This window comes from Helicoverpa zea, chromosome 15, assembly GCF_022581195.2.
Source record: "Helicoverpa zea isolate HzStark_Cry1AcR chromosome 15, ilHelZeax1.1, whole genome shotgun sequence".
Taxonomy (NCBI): Eukaryota; Metazoa; Arthropoda; class Insecta; order Lepidoptera; family Noctuidae; genus Helicoverpa; species Helicoverpa zea.
The window spans coordinates 1273536-1293088 of NC_061466.1; the positions used below are offsets into that span (position 1 = coordinate 1273536).

The 19553-nt window shown below is 38.4% G+C and overlaps 1 protein-coding gene across 4 annotated transcripts in view; it reads right to left on the reverse strand.

Moving 5' to 3' along the window:
* Positions 1 to 19553, reverse strand: part of LOC124636839 (ral GTPase-activating protein subunit beta) — a 31988-nt gene that overhangs the window by 11410 nt on the left and 1025 nt on the right. For 3 of the 4 annotated variants that reach the window (XR_006985158.1, XM_047173025.1, XM_047173024.1), the window contains exons 2-15: positions 19265 to 19423; positions 14159 to 14396; positions 13186 to 13420; positions 11850 to 12010; positions 10606 to 10748; positions 8962 to 9082; positions 5043 to 5180; positions 4185 to 4274; positions 3779 to 3904; positions 2921 to 2998; positions 2527 to 2692; positions 1911 to 2120; positions 1343 to 1536; positions 415 to 516 (exon numbers count right to left, since the gene is read on the reverse strand). Coding sequence is in view for 3 of the 4 variants with exons in the window: in XM_047173025.1 (XP_047028981.1) it covers positions 415 to 516; positions 1343 to 1536; positions 1911 to 2120; positions 2527 to 2692; positions 2921 to 2998; positions 3779 to 3904; positions 4185 to 4274; positions 5043 to 5180; positions 8962 to 9082; positions 10606 to 10748; positions 11850 to 12010; positions 13186 to 13420; positions 14159 to 14396; positions 19265 to 19423 (2161 nt within the window). In the remaining variant the exon portion in view is untranslated. The remainder of the gene's footprint in view (positions 1 to 414; positions 517 to 1342; positions 1537 to 1910; positions 2121 to 2526; positions 2693 to 2920; positions 2999 to 3778; positions 3905 to 4184; positions 4275 to 5042; positions 5181 to 8961; positions 9083 to 10605; positions 10749 to 11849; positions 12011 to 13185; positions 13421 to 14158; positions 14397 to 19264; positions 19424 to 19553) is intronic. The other variant, XM_047173026.1, reaches the window with a different exon arrangement.

Below are 19553 nucleotides of genomic sequence, written 5' to 3' on the forward strand. Positions count from 1 at the left end.
GAGAAACTAAAACCAGGCAAGCAAATTAGTAAAAACAAAAAAAGCGTTGATTTGCACACTGGAGTCTCCATGTGCTGAATAAAAGGGCAATATTCCTATGGCTATCAGTTTACTTACAAAAACCATCTAGACATCAAAACATCGCGATGAAATAGTTGGAATTTATTTCAATGACGGTTGAGTTATATGAGTGTAATAAAATAATAGATTGGTCAACAATCGAGATAAAGATCGATATTTATGCCCTTTTCCACCGCAAACATAAACGTCCGTTGCTCTTAAAAACAACTGTTTACTATGAATTTTCAAAGTAAAACTGACGTTTATGCTGCTGATGAACTTGGGTCTCAGTGTTGCCATTCCAAAAAAAAATATTACCCCCTTTACAGGCAAACAAAAAGTATGTGTAGTTACCGAAAACAGGCGAGGATGGGTCTAGCTCTCTAACGTCTGCGGCGAAGTCGTCGAGCGAATGTCCCTCGCCGCTGCCGGTCGCGCTGCCGCTGTCCGACCGCGCTACAACCGCACGGCACCCGAAGTGCTCATTAATGTACTCTTTTCTTATATTATGACTAATTTTTTCTAGGAATAGTTAGTTGATTTAATAGAAAGTTCGTTTTTTTTTTGTAAATGAAAAATAATAAGGGGAGAGAAACTGTCCGGATTTTTGATGTAGGAGCAAAATTGGGTGGTTGACACCACCGTCAAAAAATGGATCCCAATCACTAAAATGATATATGATACATCATTTTTAAGAATGTCAAAAAATAATTTTATGACTGCATGTATTAAAAGCACCGGGTTTTTGGGACAAGAAATGTAATTTTGATGGGTTATGTCGTGAAACTAATGGTGTCAGCTACCCAATTTCTGATGGATTTAATGTAGACTAGCAAAACAAATGTAACGTGTAGGTGTGTGCGTTGTAGTGAATATTACTTTGTACGAGTAAATGTGACAGCGGTGTAGTAGCTTGAACTTCACGAAGCTATGATACTAGTTTGGCAATGTTTTTTAAGGCAATAATAATAATTTTGACATCTTTGATACAGTGCTGATTGTTGGCTCAAATGTTGTCAACTACCATGATATGTATTATACAACTGCATTTTGGATGAAAGAGGCAATTTATTCTCAATTTACCTGAAGCTGAAAATCCAAAAAAATTAACCGATTAATCAGTACAGATAACTGCATATCAACCTGTCACAATTTGACAAATTGTCAACAGACTTTCAACCTTATCACAATAGTCTAAGGAACATAACCTTTTGGTAAAATTTGTCAGGTTAGGTTGACCTGCTGGCATCTGTACACAAGGACGATTTGCTTCACCACATACCTTTATACTCCGTGTTATGTGAGAGCGTTGACCCCGGGGCATGTGAAGGCGCGTGATGTGCGTTATGTCGTACACAGAGATATAACGCGTTTAGAAGCGGCACGGCCAACGCGTCTGAAGTCTCCACTTGCACTGCTGAGACGCAGATGAGGGAGATACGACCTCGAGTGAAGTCGCCTAGTGTCATGCCAGCGCTGTAATTATTGTCGATCTTATTGAGTGGCTGTTAGGGTCAATTCCCACTGAAAGAGCAGCGGCCGGCAGCGGCCGTAAGAGCACGGACAACGTAAGAGCGCGGCCCGCCGCGCTCGCGCTCAATCACTTGCATTTGCGGCCGCTGCCGGTTTGATTAAGGTTGGATTTTGTATAACTTTTGGTTGCACTGGTATCGAAAAGCGACATCTGTCAAAAATTACAACGACTAACTGACACTTTATCGGTAACCAGTGAAACCGGACCTGAATGTAGTCAGTGAAATTGTTCAGGACATTTTTCAATGAAATTATGAGCCTATTAAAAATGAGCCTATTAAAGGTAGCAAAAAACACTGAAATAATTATCCACTTACTATTCATTACATCCCGGGAACTCAGGTACCGGCAATCCCTTATAATGGTAGGGGAAGGCTACCAGTGACAGGAGAGCACTAATAGCGGCTTTACGCAGCTCTCTTTTGTCTATGCTCCCGCATTCTAGCTTAGGTTCTCTCTCTGATAATATCTGGTCTAACGCGTTGATGAAGTCCGGAACTAAGACTAGAACGCCGTCTAGGTCGAGGCTGAAAAAAAAATATAAAAAAACTTGTTATGAAAAGATTCTGCTATAGCTTTTGGGGTGTTCGAAAGAAAGTTTGCGCAGACTTAAGGTTATAAAGGGTTATAAAGCTTGATTGGTTGGATTGATTAAAAGGGGGTGCGGGATTGTTCGGAAGAGTTACTTTGGCAACTGTTCCTGTGAATGACATCCCTGTATACGTATGATGGAGTGCAGTACCGGCAGCGGGGCTACGCGGGCGTGAGGAGCGTGCACGTTGACGACTATTCACATTTTACCTCAGCAAATATGGCGGGTTTTCGCGTATGTAATATCCACGAGTTTAGTTTGATTACTCCCGCTAAACTATGGAATATCAATGCAATAGTCCCCTATTTTTATCCTAATATTTCTTATTTTTTACTACATACCGGAACAGATCAGGCGCGTTAAGCACGACAGCGGCGGCGGTGGCGGGGTCCCGCAGGCCGCGGTGTATGGCGGCGTAGCACCGCGCCAGGTACGGCGCCAGCACCTCCTCGCGGCACTGGCGGGCGCAGAGCACCCGGCATACTGTGCCTAGGGCTTCGGCACGACCTGGGTAAAGTATAATTAAGTGATCATTGTAATTGATGGCAAAAAAAGGACCCAAGCTTAGAAAAAAGGTATGAAAATATCAGAAAACTTTGTGAGCACTCACACTGCGCAAAAGTGTAAAAAAAATTGCGCAAATGTGCAAAATTTTTGCGCAAAAGACTGCGCAACAATAATCGAAAAAAGATTATTCAAACAAAAACAGTCAGTCAACTCTCAACAGTTACTTACCTGGCTGGTAGGCAAGCATATTCAGTTTATATGTAGCATCTGACAACGACGGAGGTGGCGGGGTGCCTTCCGTGCGCTCTGAAACATGATAAATGTCATTAATTGCATTGTATATTATTAGTTATAGACAGTAGGTATAGACATTTGTTTTAAATACACATAAAGTATAAATACTGTAATGTATGCAGTTAAATAAATAATAGTTATTTGTTATACAAGAGTGCAAAGTTGCTTTTTCACCGCGGGCTCAATTTTGATGACCGAGCAAGCGAAGGATTCTAAAATTTCATTAATTAGAATCCTGAGCGATAGCGAGGGAATCAAAAGAGCACAAGGTGAAAAATCTTTGCACTCGAGTGCAACACGTAACTTTTCATCCCACCTCATCGAGGAAATTTCTAAACTCAAAAAACAAAATGGCGCGCACATATGAGTATCAATTAAAAAGAAGTACCTATTAAAGTTCATTTATTTGAAAACTCAGTTTAAAAATGAAACGAGGTTAAAAATCTATGTAAAAACAAAGATAAAAATTACTTAATTAATTGAATAATTATTTTAAGCAGTATTTTATTTGTTTAATATGTAGTTGTTTGAAAAGTCTTATCAAGATTGTCACAAATGGAGTATTGCACACGATGTTCTAAATTCAAATCACTTTGCCGCTCTAGAGGATAAAAACGGATTTTGCGCTCAGATATCAAAGGGTAAAACTACTCTTTCCGAGATGGTGGGATGAAAAAACTTTTTCAGCTAAGGAAGAAAGAAGAGAATCTTCAAATTGTTCAGTATTATTTACCGTCCCACTGGAACAATGACAATCATTTTTTTTTGTTATTATTTTTAACGTGTACTTACGTTGGTTATTATAAGCCGGCGTGGTACCAATGAGTGCAGCTTCAAACAGCCACTCTCCGAACAGATGGAAGATTGAGTTCACCTTCGGACGCAGCGGCGTAAGTGGCGGCTTCTCAGATTCACCCACTGTATAATGAACATTATAAGTATTGATTTAAGGTTTTTTTTCAAATACTTTGTGTCATTTCGAATAGTAGTGCTACAGAGCAATAGAGTTCGAAAGTGAAGTTTCATCGGGGGATAATGAAACCAGTGAAACAAACGTGGCTGAAACATAAGCCTGGGAGTTCAAAAAGCTAGTTTGAAAAAAACAAAATAGAAATCGAGTAGATCTTCTAAGAATGTTCTCAATAGAAATTGACTAAAATTAAATAGTTTATGTTTAGATTAATCTCAATTTGTTTACCTTGCGAGGAGATGGAGTTGGGCGGCGTGGTGGGCGCGACGCTGGGCGGGCGGCTGCTCGTCAGCCCAATCAGCGACGTGCGCGGAGTGCCTGCGTAGGCGCATACATACGTTATACTCACTGTTTGTTGCTATTGACTGAATGTATGACTACAAAAATGTATATTGGGTGGCTGCTAGAAATATTTCGGGGATACATAATTTCAAATCACTAGCAAAAAAATAGTATGATAAAAATATATTACCTATTCCATACAAAAATCGAATTTAAATAAAAACATAACATACCTGAACTCAAATTAAATTACTACAGCTAAAAAGAAAATTATAAAAACCCATCAAAATCTAATAGTGCGCAAAAACTATAGAAAAAGCGATAGATATCAAACAAAATCAAAAAACGCACCACACACAGTAAAAGTGCTTATTTAAACAAGTGCAAGAAAAAACTTATAAAGTAGAGTTAAAAATTATAAAAAAATAATTTACACAACTTAACAAACAAAACTAAAGTAAATCTGCTAAAGTCTAAACCAATAATATTGCAATTTTATAATATACAGTGTAGGTCGTTAAGTAAACCATTTTATTTGAAAATCAATCATTATTTTACACAACTCACATTTTGTAGGAACTACTGTTACGAACTCGTATAAAAAGTAGCCTAGAACTTTCCACTTTATTTATTTTTTTAGTTTATGATGATGATAAATAGAATGGAAAAGTCTAAGACTCAAATATTGTTTTCAAACTGGACCAATAGTAGAAGACTGCGCGTTCAAGCAAACAACTTCTTTTATATTATTTGTCCTCTGACTAAATCATCCAAATAAAATGGTTTACCAAACAACAGCCTTACTTCTCTCAGGCAGCTTATCCCGTGGCCTCGCAGCGGACACGCTGAAGGACTTGGCGAGGCGTCTGTGCGCGGGCGGCGTGAGGTCGCCGTCATCGGCCGGCTCGACTGCCGCGCCCCACCAGCGCTCCGACCCGCGTCCTGAACCGTGCCCAACACTACTAGCGGAGGAACTTTTGGCATATTTCTGAACTTACGTGCGATAAGTTAACTAGGTCGAAAATAAAATCCATGTGCGATAATAGTGTTATTATAGGTACAAAATGAAATCCTATATCACACTTAACTCATTTGGTCTAATAGCGTCTTAAAACAACACTTTCAATTTATCGTTTTGCTAAAGGCAAAATAAGAATACAACTTGATGTGAAAATCTGCAACGACAGACGATACAGATAGAAGATAGTTCATACAGATTGTTATTCATACATAACGAGTTTTTTTCTCACTACCTTATTCAGAAGTAATCTGACCATTTTGGGTATCAGAACTAACGTGACTAGGAAAAATGTCTATCTGTCAGTCAACCTTGCTGTTAGTTGAAACTTGAAATAGTAAGTTTTTATTTCTAATTTAGGAACGAATATTGGAATATTTAGAAAAGTTCGCACACGCAATCTTATTCAAATGCCAAAAGATCCTTTTACGACTATAATACACTACACATGCGCCAGAAGAACTACTTCTGCGGGGCCCACTTGATATCGATAGTAAATAGCAACCTTTGCTTAGTTTTGTACAAAAAGTATCGATATATCATCGACATAAATATGAACAAATCCGAATATTTCATATTAGCTTTTTAGTTACACCAGCAGCCTGTACACATTATGGAATGCAATAAAGTTATTGAGTATTGAGTATTGAGTTATATCGAATGAGCTCTTTTACGCATTCACTTTCCCTAAAAGAATAATATATGCAGAATAGTAAATATATTGAGATTTATTATATTATTATTTATACATCCGACCCAATTCATTTACTACTGCATGTAGACAGAGGAAATATTAAAAAAAAAAATCTTCATTTGAAAACCTGTGAAGCCGATTATTATCATCCTTACCAGCATTTATAAGATTCATAAATATACACCTTCAATAAAAAAAAAACTGAACACTCGGTTGACACTTGTAATATCATAGTGCTTTAAGAATATCCATTCACCACTAAAACCAAACCAAAAACGCCCGTGCGCGGCAATAAGCGTAAAATCACAGCACTCAACTATTTCATGAAATTAGTAGTTTTCAAAGTTGCCTTTTACATTTCGAGTAAGCAGCCCCGGATCTTCAATTTTTTTTAGACGGGGCAAAATTTGCAAAATGCCGCCCCGCCTACCTACTTATGTTTATTTTCACCTTTATCATCCATATAATTTTAGCTATCAATATGTAGGCAGGCAGGGCCGTCTCTAGCTCATGTAGCGCCTGGTTGCAATCATCACCCAAGCGCCATCTATGTATTGAAGTACTTAGAGTAGTTACAAGGAATATAAATAAGAACGTTCGAATGAAGTGCACTATTTGGTAGGTAAAGGACTTCAAAAAATTTGTCCAATTCATTGTAGGCTCAAACTGTTGGCGGTCTAAGTTATGAAAGTCGAGACAGAATGATGTAATTGTAAAAAGCAGCGCGAGCGAAGCGAGCGCGCAAATTTCTTAATTTGGGACACAAAAAGTTAATTAGTTTAAAACAGCGCTGTAACAAGCAGCAAGCAAACTTTTTTGTTTTTGAGGACTCCATAAATATATATTTTTTACTACATTTGACCAGTGGCGGCGTAGCATCGGGTGGCACCCGGGGCGGACTACTTATCGAGCATCCCCCACCTCCCCAAAAAAAAAACGACAGAATATAATCACGTAGTAAAAAAAAACCTACAGTGAGCCCCAGAAATGTTCGAGATGTAGGACACAAAAGATCCCAATTAAAAAAAAAACGGTAAATGAATCCGCGAGCATAGCGAGTGCGAAATTTTTGAGTTTGTTAACACAAAAGTACCCAAACAAGTTTGAAAAAAAGCACTGTACAGTGAAGAAGCCGCGAGCGCAGCGAGCGCGAAATTTTTGAGTTTTGGAACACAAAAGTACTCAAACAAGTTTGAAAAAAAAAACCACCGGAAAGTGAGGCAGCTGCGCAAAACTTTTTGGATGTGAGATACCAAAGTCCTCCACCTCCGCTTACAAATAGCGCCCAAACAACTTAAAAATAACCACTGTAAAGTGAATTTTTTTAATTGTTACTTTTGAGGACTGTAATTTAACTCTGAATTAAGCACAAATAAAAAGAAACCGTGACTGAAGCGAGCGACAGTTGTTTTTGCTACTTCGGTGCTTTAAATTTTTGTTAGATTGAGTACTCAAAAAGCAAGGGCAGAACAAAATAGAAATTAAGAAAGAACCGCGAGCGAAGCGAGCGGATTTTTTTTTCTAACTTTGAGGAATTAATTTAAGTAATCAGATAAAGCAAACATATAAGAGAGGGGTGACAGTCGGACTGAGAGGGGTGACCGCCTCGATGTCTCGCGCATGCTCTGTCGTAGTTTTGTTTAAAATTTGAATATAAATAAAATGAAACAGTAAATGGTAGTGAACCTAGGCTTCGCAGATAAGAATGTGACTTGTCCCTTCTACCCGCGCCATCCTGGTCATGCAGATATGTGTCGACCAAGATGGCACCCCCCGAGATGTGGTACCCGGGGCGGACCGCCCCCTCCGCCCCCCGCTTACGCCGCTACTGCATTTGACTTATAAAAGTTAAGGCAGTGTGGACTTGACTTATGAAGTCATTGAGGCAATGTATGTATAATATTGCGCGAGCGAAGCGAGCGCGAAATTTTTTGAGCCCGCGACATAAAAGTACCAGATAAAGGACATTGTAAAGCAACATTCAGCGAATTTTTTTAAATTATTTGTGTGAAGACTCACAAATTTAACTGGGAATTATGTACAAATAAAAAGAAAACGTGATTAGAGACTGAATCAATGACCGACGACCGAGTCAATAAAAATAATAAACAATCAGAAAAACAGCCGCGTTGTCATTTAGCCGCGAGCGTAGCGAGCAAGAATTTTTTCACTTAGTTGGAGGATGTTAAAAGTAAAAAATAATCAAAATGATCAATCAAACAAAGCGAAGGCGACTTTTTTAGAAACTTTGCTTGTCAGTATCGAAATGTAATTTCACCGAAATTTCCTGGTGGTGGGGCGTCCCATGGCGCCCCTGAGACCGAGCAAGGCGCCCGGGTCATGCGCACACCCTGCACCATAGGTTAAGATGGCGCTGTAGGTACCTTACCATTACAGTAATCTGTGATGTAGGATTTAAAATAAAAATAAATATATGCGATAAGCGTTCCTGGCTCATAGATGATCGCAAATAATTTTTAATCAGTTTTAGTTTGCTAAAACTTCGCATCGTGAATAATAAATGTTCGTGCAGTGGTGCAGGATATCGGTCAAGTTGATATGGCCATGAAATTGCTGTACTTGTGCTATTATTTATTCCGTGGTCAAAGTTAAATAAATGATGAGTTATCCATCTATCTACTACTCTGAACCTACAACACGTTATCCATTGGTCTGTGAAGTGTGAATTTGGCAGCCGCCTGATTTTGCCGCCCCCTGAATTTGCCGCCCGGGGCACAGGCCCCGGCTTGCCCCCCCCTAGATCCGGGGCTGCGAGTAAGGAAGGAGGTAAAATTAAGCTTTTGTTGGCGAGTTTCAGCTCTTTCATTGAAGCTCAAATTTTAATTCTATTGGTAGTTAAATTTCCCCTCTCCGTTTTGCGTTGATGGAGTCTGGGCCTAATTCGACCAATGTACAAGAAAAAATCACCATGTTTCTATCACCCACGCTTAACCCAGTCTACTGAAGCCACTCCCCCACACACACAGACACACATTGCTATAAGTACTTACCGAGGAATGCGTCGACGTGTGCTGCGATGCCTTTCATAGCCTTGTGGAAGATGGACGGTAGAGCCTGAAGGCACGGGTGCTGGCTGGGATCCCGACTGCCCTCGTCTTGAGTTATTGAATACTGAGGACATTTTATTAGGTTAATGTAGATTTTTTTGAGGCTAGTTTCCATCAGCAGTTTCCCCCGCATCCCATTAGATAGACTACCTCAATAAATGATTTATCCAACACTAAAATGTTTTTTTTTTAATTGGACCAGTGAAAATCTTCAGCTTTAGTTATAGGCAATCGGTGATAAAACGGATAATTTTGGATACTGCAACCTTCATAGTCGGAACACTTGAACCATTATTTCAATTTCACGAATTTATTCCATACCAATGATATTATATATATAATCTGAGGTAGATACGTTTTACTGACGTCTGCGCGGCGATACAAACACAAGCTGATCAGCTTGAGTGAACTCAGTCCGTCCTGCGTCTGGCCGTGATGCAAACGTATGTTTAAGCGAGAGTTTGTTGTATAAAAATAAAGAAAAATGCCTAGTTGTGTGTTCAGAAAGTGCAACACTTATACTGGGCCTGCTGTAAAATGCAAGAAGGATGTATCTTTTCATTTGTAAGTACCGTATAATCTATTTAAAACAGAAAATCATAAATTTTATTTTACTCAAAAATTACTGTCGCGCTGTTGCCGCTTTGACATCTACACGAACGAGACAAATAGTGCGTTGCATGTATGAGTGACAGAGAGAACGAGAAAATGGCGCGCGGTGTTGTCAATTCGAACGATGCTAGAGGATGTTGGGGTCATATGGCTACAATATTGTTTTTTACCACCAGTATTTAATAATATTATCCATAGTAGGTAAACACAACAACAGCATTTGACTTTCAACATTAATTTATATTTTATTTTAGATTTCCTAAAGACGGATTAATGAAAGAAAAATGGGTACAAGTGGTAAGAACACAACGACGAGAAGATGATTGGATGCCAACGACATACTCAACTATTTGTTCTCAACACTTTCTGGAAAGTGACAAGTACGTTAATGTAATGCTAATGTAGCTAATGTAGCTTTCGAATGGTGAAAGAATTTTTAAAATCGGTCCACTAGTTTTTGAGCCTATTCATAACAAACAAACAAAGTTTTCTTTTCTTTGAGTTGGATTTTTTTTAATAAAAAAATATATCGTTAGTTGGAAATATATTTATTTAAACGTGTAATAAACCTACCCTACCTGTTTTTTTTTTTAGATCTACTAATATTAAAATTTGTAAATAAACATTTTTATTTAAAAAAAACTGTCTATTTTCTTCATTCTGCTTTCTATGTACCTATTTTTCCCCAGTTCACACTGGCAGCCGATGCAACGTCATTAGCTGTCGTTGACAATTGACACGTGCACAATATGTTTATCTCTTTTTGACATTGGGGTCCTACATATCTCTTTCATCTTCTGACTTATTCATTGCTAGAAATGAATTGGCTTAGGTTCTTGTAGGTAATTACTAAAATGTCGCCATTTCTTTATTACTTTACAATGAGTATGACGTCTCTATTGGTAAAACCTCATTGTTCCATACGTCAAACATTGACAAGTGAAACTATTCCGATTCTCGTTCCTATAAACAAACCTGTAAGAAGTCAGGGGTCTGACTGATGATGTGAGGTCTGCACAGGTCGACAGGGTTTCCAATAGTGTGCAGGATGCGGTACCAGCTCTGCATCACCGCCTCTGCGCTCATATCAGCTGGGATCAAGTTTGCGTCTTCCTCGCCTGGATACAATGAAAATGTTAAATTTTATTTCTTCCTAGCTTTTTTTCGACTATGTTGGGGTTGACTTCCAGTCTAGAGAGTGCATCACGGAGTATATAAGGAGAGTACATACCAAGGAGTTTATAGGTATAGACTATAAGGAAGTTACACACAGAGGAGTTTATAGGGGGACTACATAAGGGAGTAAATAAAGGAGCAAATAAGGGAATACATAAGGAAGTTGTATAAGGGTGTACATGTACACAGGGGAGGCTATAAAACGAAAATATAAGTGTAATGCCACAACTAAATAAAGGGTGTAAGCGTGACCACAGTACCCTTTATGTAAATCCACCACTGGAGTGAGGAAGTCTAACTAAAATAATTTTATTGGCATCCACTTTTGTTCCGTGTCTTTATTTGTGTAGCCAATCTGGAATACCTCTTAATTCTACTGCACCTGCTATGAACATAATTATATTATACTAGCCGTTCCCCGCGGTATTACCCGCGCCCGGTGTATTTTTTGCCGCTCTGGTACATGGTGAGCAGTAGCGTCTACCTACACTTGGTATTGGTATACTCATATAAGTTATGCTACCCTGGTACATGGTGAGCAGTTGCATCGAAATTTCGTTATTGGTATACTTTGCTAAGGTGAATTATGCTGTCCTAGTACTTTACTTTTGTGGTTCTGTGGCATTCCGTAAGTTGGTTTTTGTCTAATCACACCCGTCCCGGGAATCTTACTCGCAATTTTTTTTTCCTTATTTGCTCACCGTTTAGACCTACCCTGGACTACGACAAACATTTTAAAACTAAAATCAGCTCAATCGGCCCAGCCGTTCTCGAGTTTTAGCGAGACTAACGAACAGCAATTCATTTTTATATATATAGATAGATAGATAGACTAGCGACCCGCCCCGGCTTCGCACGGAATAACAGTATTTCCCCAGTATTTAATGAATGTTATGATACATATAAACCTTCCTCTTGGAACACCCTTGTTGATAAAAAAAACCGCATGAAAATCGGTTGCGTAGTTTTGAAGATTTAAGCGCACAAAGGGTCATAGGGACAGAATAGCGACTTTGTTTTATACTATGTAGTGATAAACTTACTGATAGGCATGACGGGGAACAGCGGTCCGTACATGTGCTTGAGCAGCCTCGCGGTGAGAGCGAGCGAGGCGCGCGTCCACTGCTCCGCGAGCGGCGCGCGGTGCCGCCAGCGCACGCACTGCTCGCGCAGCGTGCGCCACAGCGGCGGGACGGGGAAACATCTGCACAACGATCAAAATAAGTCATTTATCCAAAGTAGGCTGAAAATCAACACATATTGAAGGTCAAATTTACAAAACGCCCACCCTTCCACCACTTCCTATGTGTTTTTGCAGAGCAGAGCATTTTTATTTTATTTTATTTTATTTATTAGGTACAGAAACAGATATCAGGTTATACAAGAAATAGAAAATAATAAGAAAAACACAATAAATGAACCTGAGACCCAATTATAACTGTACACAGCTTACACAATAAACAATGCTACGTTCTACTTACATAAGTTATTAAAAGTGAAGAAAATGAATTTTAATGAGACATCTAACATATTATGTCTGTATGGTTTAAAAAATGGTACCTACATATAAATATTAAGTATTCTTCAATATATCTGTGGACTTTTCAAGGCTTAGATCGAACTCCCCATAAAGTATGTAGCGTTACTGTGGCAGATCAACTTGAAGAACCGTAAAATAAACGTGAAAAGAAAAGCCGTGGCTTGGAACGCTAGATATCGGGCTTGCACAGTTATTAAGGCCGCTCGAGGCATCAGAGAATCACATAGGTAATTTTCTAGTTTTAAGGCGAATAATTGGTAAACAATAATTCCATAACCGGCACGCGCACCTAAGGGGCCAAGAGGGGACGGAGCGTCTGTGCGGGGCGAGGATTACAATACGCGCGCTAGCTTATAACTAAAAGTCGTAAGCGACAAAATGGTTTTGTAATTTTATTATTTAAAAATGTTAATTTGACGAAAATTCCTTCTACAATTTTAAAGAGTATGTATATACTCAACTACGGAAAAAGTTAAGAGGCTTAAATCGGTCCCGTTTGCCCATAATATGTGAATCTCGTTTTAAAAAGAGGTATGTTTGATATATTTTTCTCTGTTATAAAAGTTACGTAATCATGTTTTGAAGTCTAACAAAATAAGGATTTTATCATGAACTTTCAGGTAACCAAGTTGTATTTTGATCCGTTTTGTATTTACTGAGAAAAATTGAGATCCTTGGCGCCAAAATTTCCAATTCGTCCTCTTAAACAGGATTTCAAGGAGTTGTCGATATAAAACTTACAGATACAAAAAACTTTAAATAAAAGTGGCCCGAACTGTATGTATTGTTAGCACACCCTACATAACCCAGAAAACGACGAACATATTTTCAAACTTTACCTGTGACAAGCCAGTATCCAGACTTCAAACAGTACACAAAGCACTCTCTCACACAGCTGTTCTGCAGCCGAGTGGTGTGGCGCCGGTGGAGACAGCAAGGCTGATGCTGCAGCCAACAGTAGGAGGAGTAGCGAGCGCCACTCTTTGGCTCCTAGAGCGCCACCGTCGGCTAACGCTCGGGCTAGGCGAAGTACCCGGTGACATAGGACTGCTTGCTTGCTGATTAGATCACCACCTGAGTAGAAGTCATGAGTCATCATCATCTCCCGCGCCTTTTCCCAACTATGTTGGGGTCGGCTTCCAGTCTTACCGGACGCAGCTGAGTACAATATTTTTTACACGGAACGACTACCTATCATAAGTAAATAATATAATTATCATTGGAATTTTATTGCATCTTCGCGGGGACTTTTCTTTCATGTCTCCTTTTATTTAAATGGGAAGTACAGAATGAATATTTTGCGAAACAAAAATATCGCCACTAATACATCGATATCGGCTAGTGCAGAGCAAGCCGCAGTACAAGATAAGAGCGATATGTCTGTTTGCTTGTGTTTAACAAGTACTGTACCTACTGTTTAAGTAAAATGCAATTTTCCATCTATGAATTTAAAGACTATAATTTTTTGCGATTATTTCGACTTACCCAATTCCATTTGGTATATAAATGCGAGAGCTTGTAAAAGAATATACGTGATATAGTTCTTCTGTGCAAAATTTTATACCGCAAACATACATAGGTAAGTGAATGACTATAGTAAATCATTATATCTATATTTAGAGAAGAAAAAAAAACATCATAGTAAAATTCAATTTAATCTATACTTAAAAAAATGTTAGCTGCCATAAGTGATAGTGCAGCGACTGTACTATTAGACTCTTAGAGACATAACTGCTTACAAACAGATGGATCTGGCATACCTAGTGTGCACATCTATAAGAAAACTGAACATCTATAACAAAATGTACTCACTCTCATTAGGCCTCGGCACGAACAAATTATGCAGATGCCTCAATATCTTCCTGGCGTACTTGTGAGGCGCCTTAGCCACGGGCGGTGGTATCGCGGGGGGCGGCGGCATGGCAGGAGGCGCCGGGGGGAGGAGGGGTGCCAGCCACGCGCAGCACACGCGGACACAGTCACGGAGAGCGCCGTGCTCTTGTAGAGGGAGGGAGAGACCAAAGCGGATTACTTCTAGTACCCATTCCACCTGTGATAAGAAATACAAGTTTAGAAAAACTCACGCTCTAACATAGACAACATAGATGATCCTGAAAAGTATTGTAGAACTTATATTTTGTGTCCTGACTTAAATACTACTACCTAACTTACGGTTTAAGACATTTATTTCCCAAAAAGAATACAATTCACTTAATATGAGAAATACAAGTTAATCTTAGAACTAAATACATGTACGAATTACTTAAGACGTAGGGTAGCTCCTAAATAAAATAAACAAATCAGTATGAACAATATTCAAGTTTTGTGGGTATTAGGAGAACTGAGGTACTATTACGTATCGAATGTTGATGGCAAGTCATTAGCAATATACATTGGACTATTTGTGCGTAATATTTCAATGTTTTCTTGCGTACAAGTTACAAAATAAATTATATATATTAGACATAGATATATTATATATATTAGATACATTTTAGATATAGTTTTTTTTTTTTTTTTTTTCTTTAATTGTATTTTTTTTTTTATATAGTAGTTAGATAGTTTTTTTTTTTTTGTGTTGTAAATATTTGTATGTATAAATAACTATGTAAATAAAGTAATCCAAGGATACATTTTTTGTTCAAAATCTAGAAAAATCTTTCAAAATGTGGTGTTTTACATTTTTCTTGTATAAAGCAAAAGACTGCAATTCTTTAATGGCATTTGGTAATTTGTTGTATAGCGCTGCTCCTTCGTAGACTATATTCTTCTTTCCATAGTTAGTCCGTGGTGGTCTTAAGCAAATGTTGTTTTTCCACCTGGTAATACGTTTTTGTGTCTGCCCTTTTATTGTAAATGTTATTTTAGAGTGTATGTTTTTATTGATAAGCTTATGTACCAATATACATGTGTTGTATTTATATATTTGTGATAGTGTCATTAATTTGGTTTCTTTGTATATTTTTTCTGTTGAAGTTAGGTAATGGTAATGGAATATTCTTTTTATGATTTTGTTTTGACATGTTTCGATTTGCTTTAGATGTGCCTTAGCAGCTGTGCCCCACACCTCGATTAGGTATTCTAGGTGAGGTTTTACCATAGAGTTGTAGATTATATATCGAACAGACATCGGCAAACAGCGGACAATCCCTCGAAGTGCGCCCATGACAGAAGACAGTTTTGATCTTAATTTGTCTAGGTGTGTCTGCCATGTTAGATGTTTGTCTAGATAGAGACCAAGGTACTTTTCAGAGGAAACTTGGGTTAAAGGTGCGTTGTCTATGTATAGGTTTGAATGGTTTTCGACTTTTTTGTTCTTAGCACTAAAAATAATATAGTTTGTTTTTGACGTGTTTACTGTAAGCAAATTGTCTTGGAACCATTCAGAGAGGGTGTCTAAATCTCGTTGGGCTTGTTCAACAATCTGTTCGATACTATTCCCAAATAGGAACAGGCTTGTGTCATCAGCATAGAGTCTTATCTCCCCTGTCAAGTTTAGGTTATGTATGTCATTTATGTATATAATGAAAAGCAGGGGTCCAAGGATGGATCCCTGCGGTACTCCGTAGGTTAAAGTTTCGCAATTACTTTGCATATCACCAATCCGTACAATTTGTTGCCTATTAGAGAGGTAAGACCGAAACATTTCATGGGCCGTGTTCCTAACACCGATTTCGTGCAGTTTTTGTAGAAGAAGTCTGTGACTGATTGTGTCGAACGCCTTTTTCAGGTCAATAAATATACCGAGTGCTGCGCGCTTTTCGTCGATGTTATTTTTAAGGTTCGTCACAAGATCAATCGTTGCAGTTAGAGTGCTAGATTTAGCTCGGAAACCATATTGTTTGTCAGAGAAGAAGTTAATTGTTTTGAGGTAGTCATCTAAGCGCTTATACAGTATTTTCTCAAATATTTTTGAGATTATTGGGAGAACAGAGATAGGTCGATAATTACCTGGGTCAGTCTTTTTCCCCGACTTAAATATCGGACTAACTTTGGCTACTTTTAGGGAGTCCGGGAATATGCCGTTTTTTAAACAATAATTGATACTCATGGTGAGCTTAGTTAGTATGAGATATTTTATGCTTTTAAGGGCTTTGCAACTAATTCCATCTAAGCCAGTACTAGTGTTTGAGTTGAGATTGTCTATGATTTTGCTGACTTCCGTTTCCGTAGTTACATTAAAGTCCAACAATTGACTTGTATTAGATCTGGTTGTGAGTGTTCCTGTGTGTGTGTGTGGCTGTGTATATATTTGTTCTCTAGTTCTTATTATTTTATTAGCTAAAATAGATCCTATAGTAGCAAAAAAGGTGTTAAAATAATTACATATTTCTTTATTGTCTGTGATTATACCGCTTTGCGTATCTAGTTTTGAAGGAGCAGAGCATGATTTAGATTTGTTTCCCGCTAAGTTCCTGATTAACTTCCACATTTTTAAAGGTTTTTGTTCACAGGTTTTGAAGACTTTGTAGTAGTAACGACTTTTAGTACTTTGAATTAGTTCTGACAAGGTGTTTCGAAAAGTTATGAAATCATTTCTACGTATGTCGTCACTTGGGTTTTCCTTGTAAGTAGTCCACAGCTGGTTCTTTTTCTTTAACAAATTAATGATGTCTCTATTAATCCAGTCTGATTTTAATGTATTTTGAATTTTGAATTTCGGTATTTTGTTTTTAATTACTGCTTCCTTTATTTCGTGTAATAGGCTTTCGAAATCAGAGACATTCTCAATTGTACGTTCAACTGTTTTATAAAGCGCTGTGTAATCTAGGGCATAATACTTGATCTTCTTTTTAGTTTCTGGTGTATATTTGCCAACTTCGAGGTAGATTTGCTTGTGATCTGACATTGGGGAGTCCACAATAGATATATGAAACTTGTGATTTTTTAGGTTCGATGTGACATGATCTAGGATCGATTTTCTTGTCAGCGTATCGCGGGTACTAAATTTTTCATCAGTATTGTTTAGGATTTGGTGTCCATTTTCTAACAGCATTGCTCTATAATTGTTAATTGATCGATTTGGACTGAGAAGGTCGTAGTTAAAATCACCGAACACTAAAGCTCTTTTCCTCCTTGTCAACTGCTGTGAATATTCCTCCAGAAAACCACTATTGTTTGATTTCGGTGTTTTATATACAGCGCCTATGTCTAATGAGTATCTATCTAAATGAACCCATAAATAGTGATTGTCTTCTTTGCAGACGTCCTCAATGTAATTGTGCTTTAAGCAGTCATGAACAAATATGGATACTCCACCACCTCTTGCGTTTTCTCTAATGTTAAAATAATGTGTGTAGTTTGGCAATTTTAAAGTGTTGGCTTCGGATTCAGATTTGATCCAGGTTTCTGATAGTATTATTACATGCACGGGACTAGGTATGTTGTATTGTAGAATACAGTTTAATTCATCTAGCTTTCCTGGCTTTACTATGCTGCGTGCGTTAGCGTAGAGGAATTTTAAGGATTTTGTGTCTTTTATTAAGTTGTTGTAAGAATTGGTTGTTTCGTAAGTGGTGTCTAGATTTGAAGGAAGATCATCTGAATCTTGTATTGTTAGTTTTTTGACTGGATTTTCACAATTTTAGGTATACCTTTGACATATTTTATTATTAAATCCGTTTCGCCTCCGTTCAATCGCCGTTTCAGTTCGTCTCTTAAATTGTTGCGATACTTTTGTTGGTAGGGGGTCTCATCCGAGTAGATTTTTATATTCTCAGATGTGATGTTTGATTTTTGACGTAAAATGGATTTCGCTGTTTCGGATGTCGCGAACATGACCTTTATGGGTCTAGTTGAATCAAGGTTATATTTACCAAGTCGTATGGTTTTTACCGGTTCGATTGAATCTGGAACTGCCATTTTTATGATCTTCGTAACCTCTTTAATGTCGTGAATTTGTCTTTCTTCAGAGTTTGAGGATCTCACTTCTTTGATACCTCGTATTATGATATTTTTCTCCCTTTGAGATCGATCGTAGGTCTCTGATATAATATCCTCGTAGTTTAGCAAGGGCGTTATGATATTAGTAGTGGATCCAGATTTAAGTGAGGCTATTTCGTTTTCAATCGTCTCCACCTTTTGCTCAATATTAGTTCGGAAGCTTGAAATATTAGATAATTCTAATTTTATTTGGGCCTGTTCCGAGGACAAAAGTTCAGTTGTTAGTTTAATCTGACTGATTTCCTCCTTTATAACCGAAACATCTTGGGATATTTTTTTGAGGTTTTCAGCCTGACTATTAATCATACCTTTTATGAGCGATTCGATTTTAGCTTCGAAATTTCCGAATTTTTCGCTGAAGTCGTCATGTGGTTGTTTTCTCTTATTGGGCCGAATTGTTACCTGGTTGGTGTGTTCTGATAAAATACGCAAATCTGGTTGCGAACCCCCAACTTTTTCAGACCTCGCAATAACACTTGCTATTGCCATTGGTTCTCTGTCGCCTTCTATACACGTAATGGGAGACGGCGGCGGTGATCGCGTGACACTCATTGTGCGATATTGCTGTTATGGTTAGGTAGATGTATATACTTGGGGTATTCGAAGAGCGCCCGCGCAGCACCACAGTGTGAGCGAGATGAATATTCGCAGCCCGTCTCCTTTCACCGGTAAGGTCCGAGGGGAGAACACTTGTCACTGACCGCTCGCGCGGTTGTTGATGAGTAACAATAACGTCCAAAGTTTTGCAACTGGATTTTTGCTAATTACGCACTTAAGTTTATAACACTTGGTTTCACTTTTGTTTGAAGACTAATATTTTATTTTATAAAATTGTGGTCGACACGTCCGTACCGTTTGCTTTCGTAACTCGCGAGCTTGAATGCAAGTACATAAGCAAATTGGATTAATCGTTTCACCTGTGGAAATTGTTCATCCCACATAATTGTATAAGAAATGACTGAATAATATACAAACCTCAGCATCAGTAGTAAGAGGGCTGGGCTCATGCGAGGCTAGCTGTTTGACGACCGCCAGCACCACGTCTCTCCCACCCACAGCGCCCAGCACGCCCCTGCCTCCCCCCTCCAGGGGCAATGAACTCCACTCGGAATACATGCCGCCACTGTCTTTGCTCTAGGAAAAAATAATCAAATTTTACATGTTTTACTGAACTTTCTAATTCATCATCATCATCATCATCATCTCAGCCATAGGAGTTCTACTGCTGAATATAGGCCTCCCCCTTAGATCTCCACAGATACCT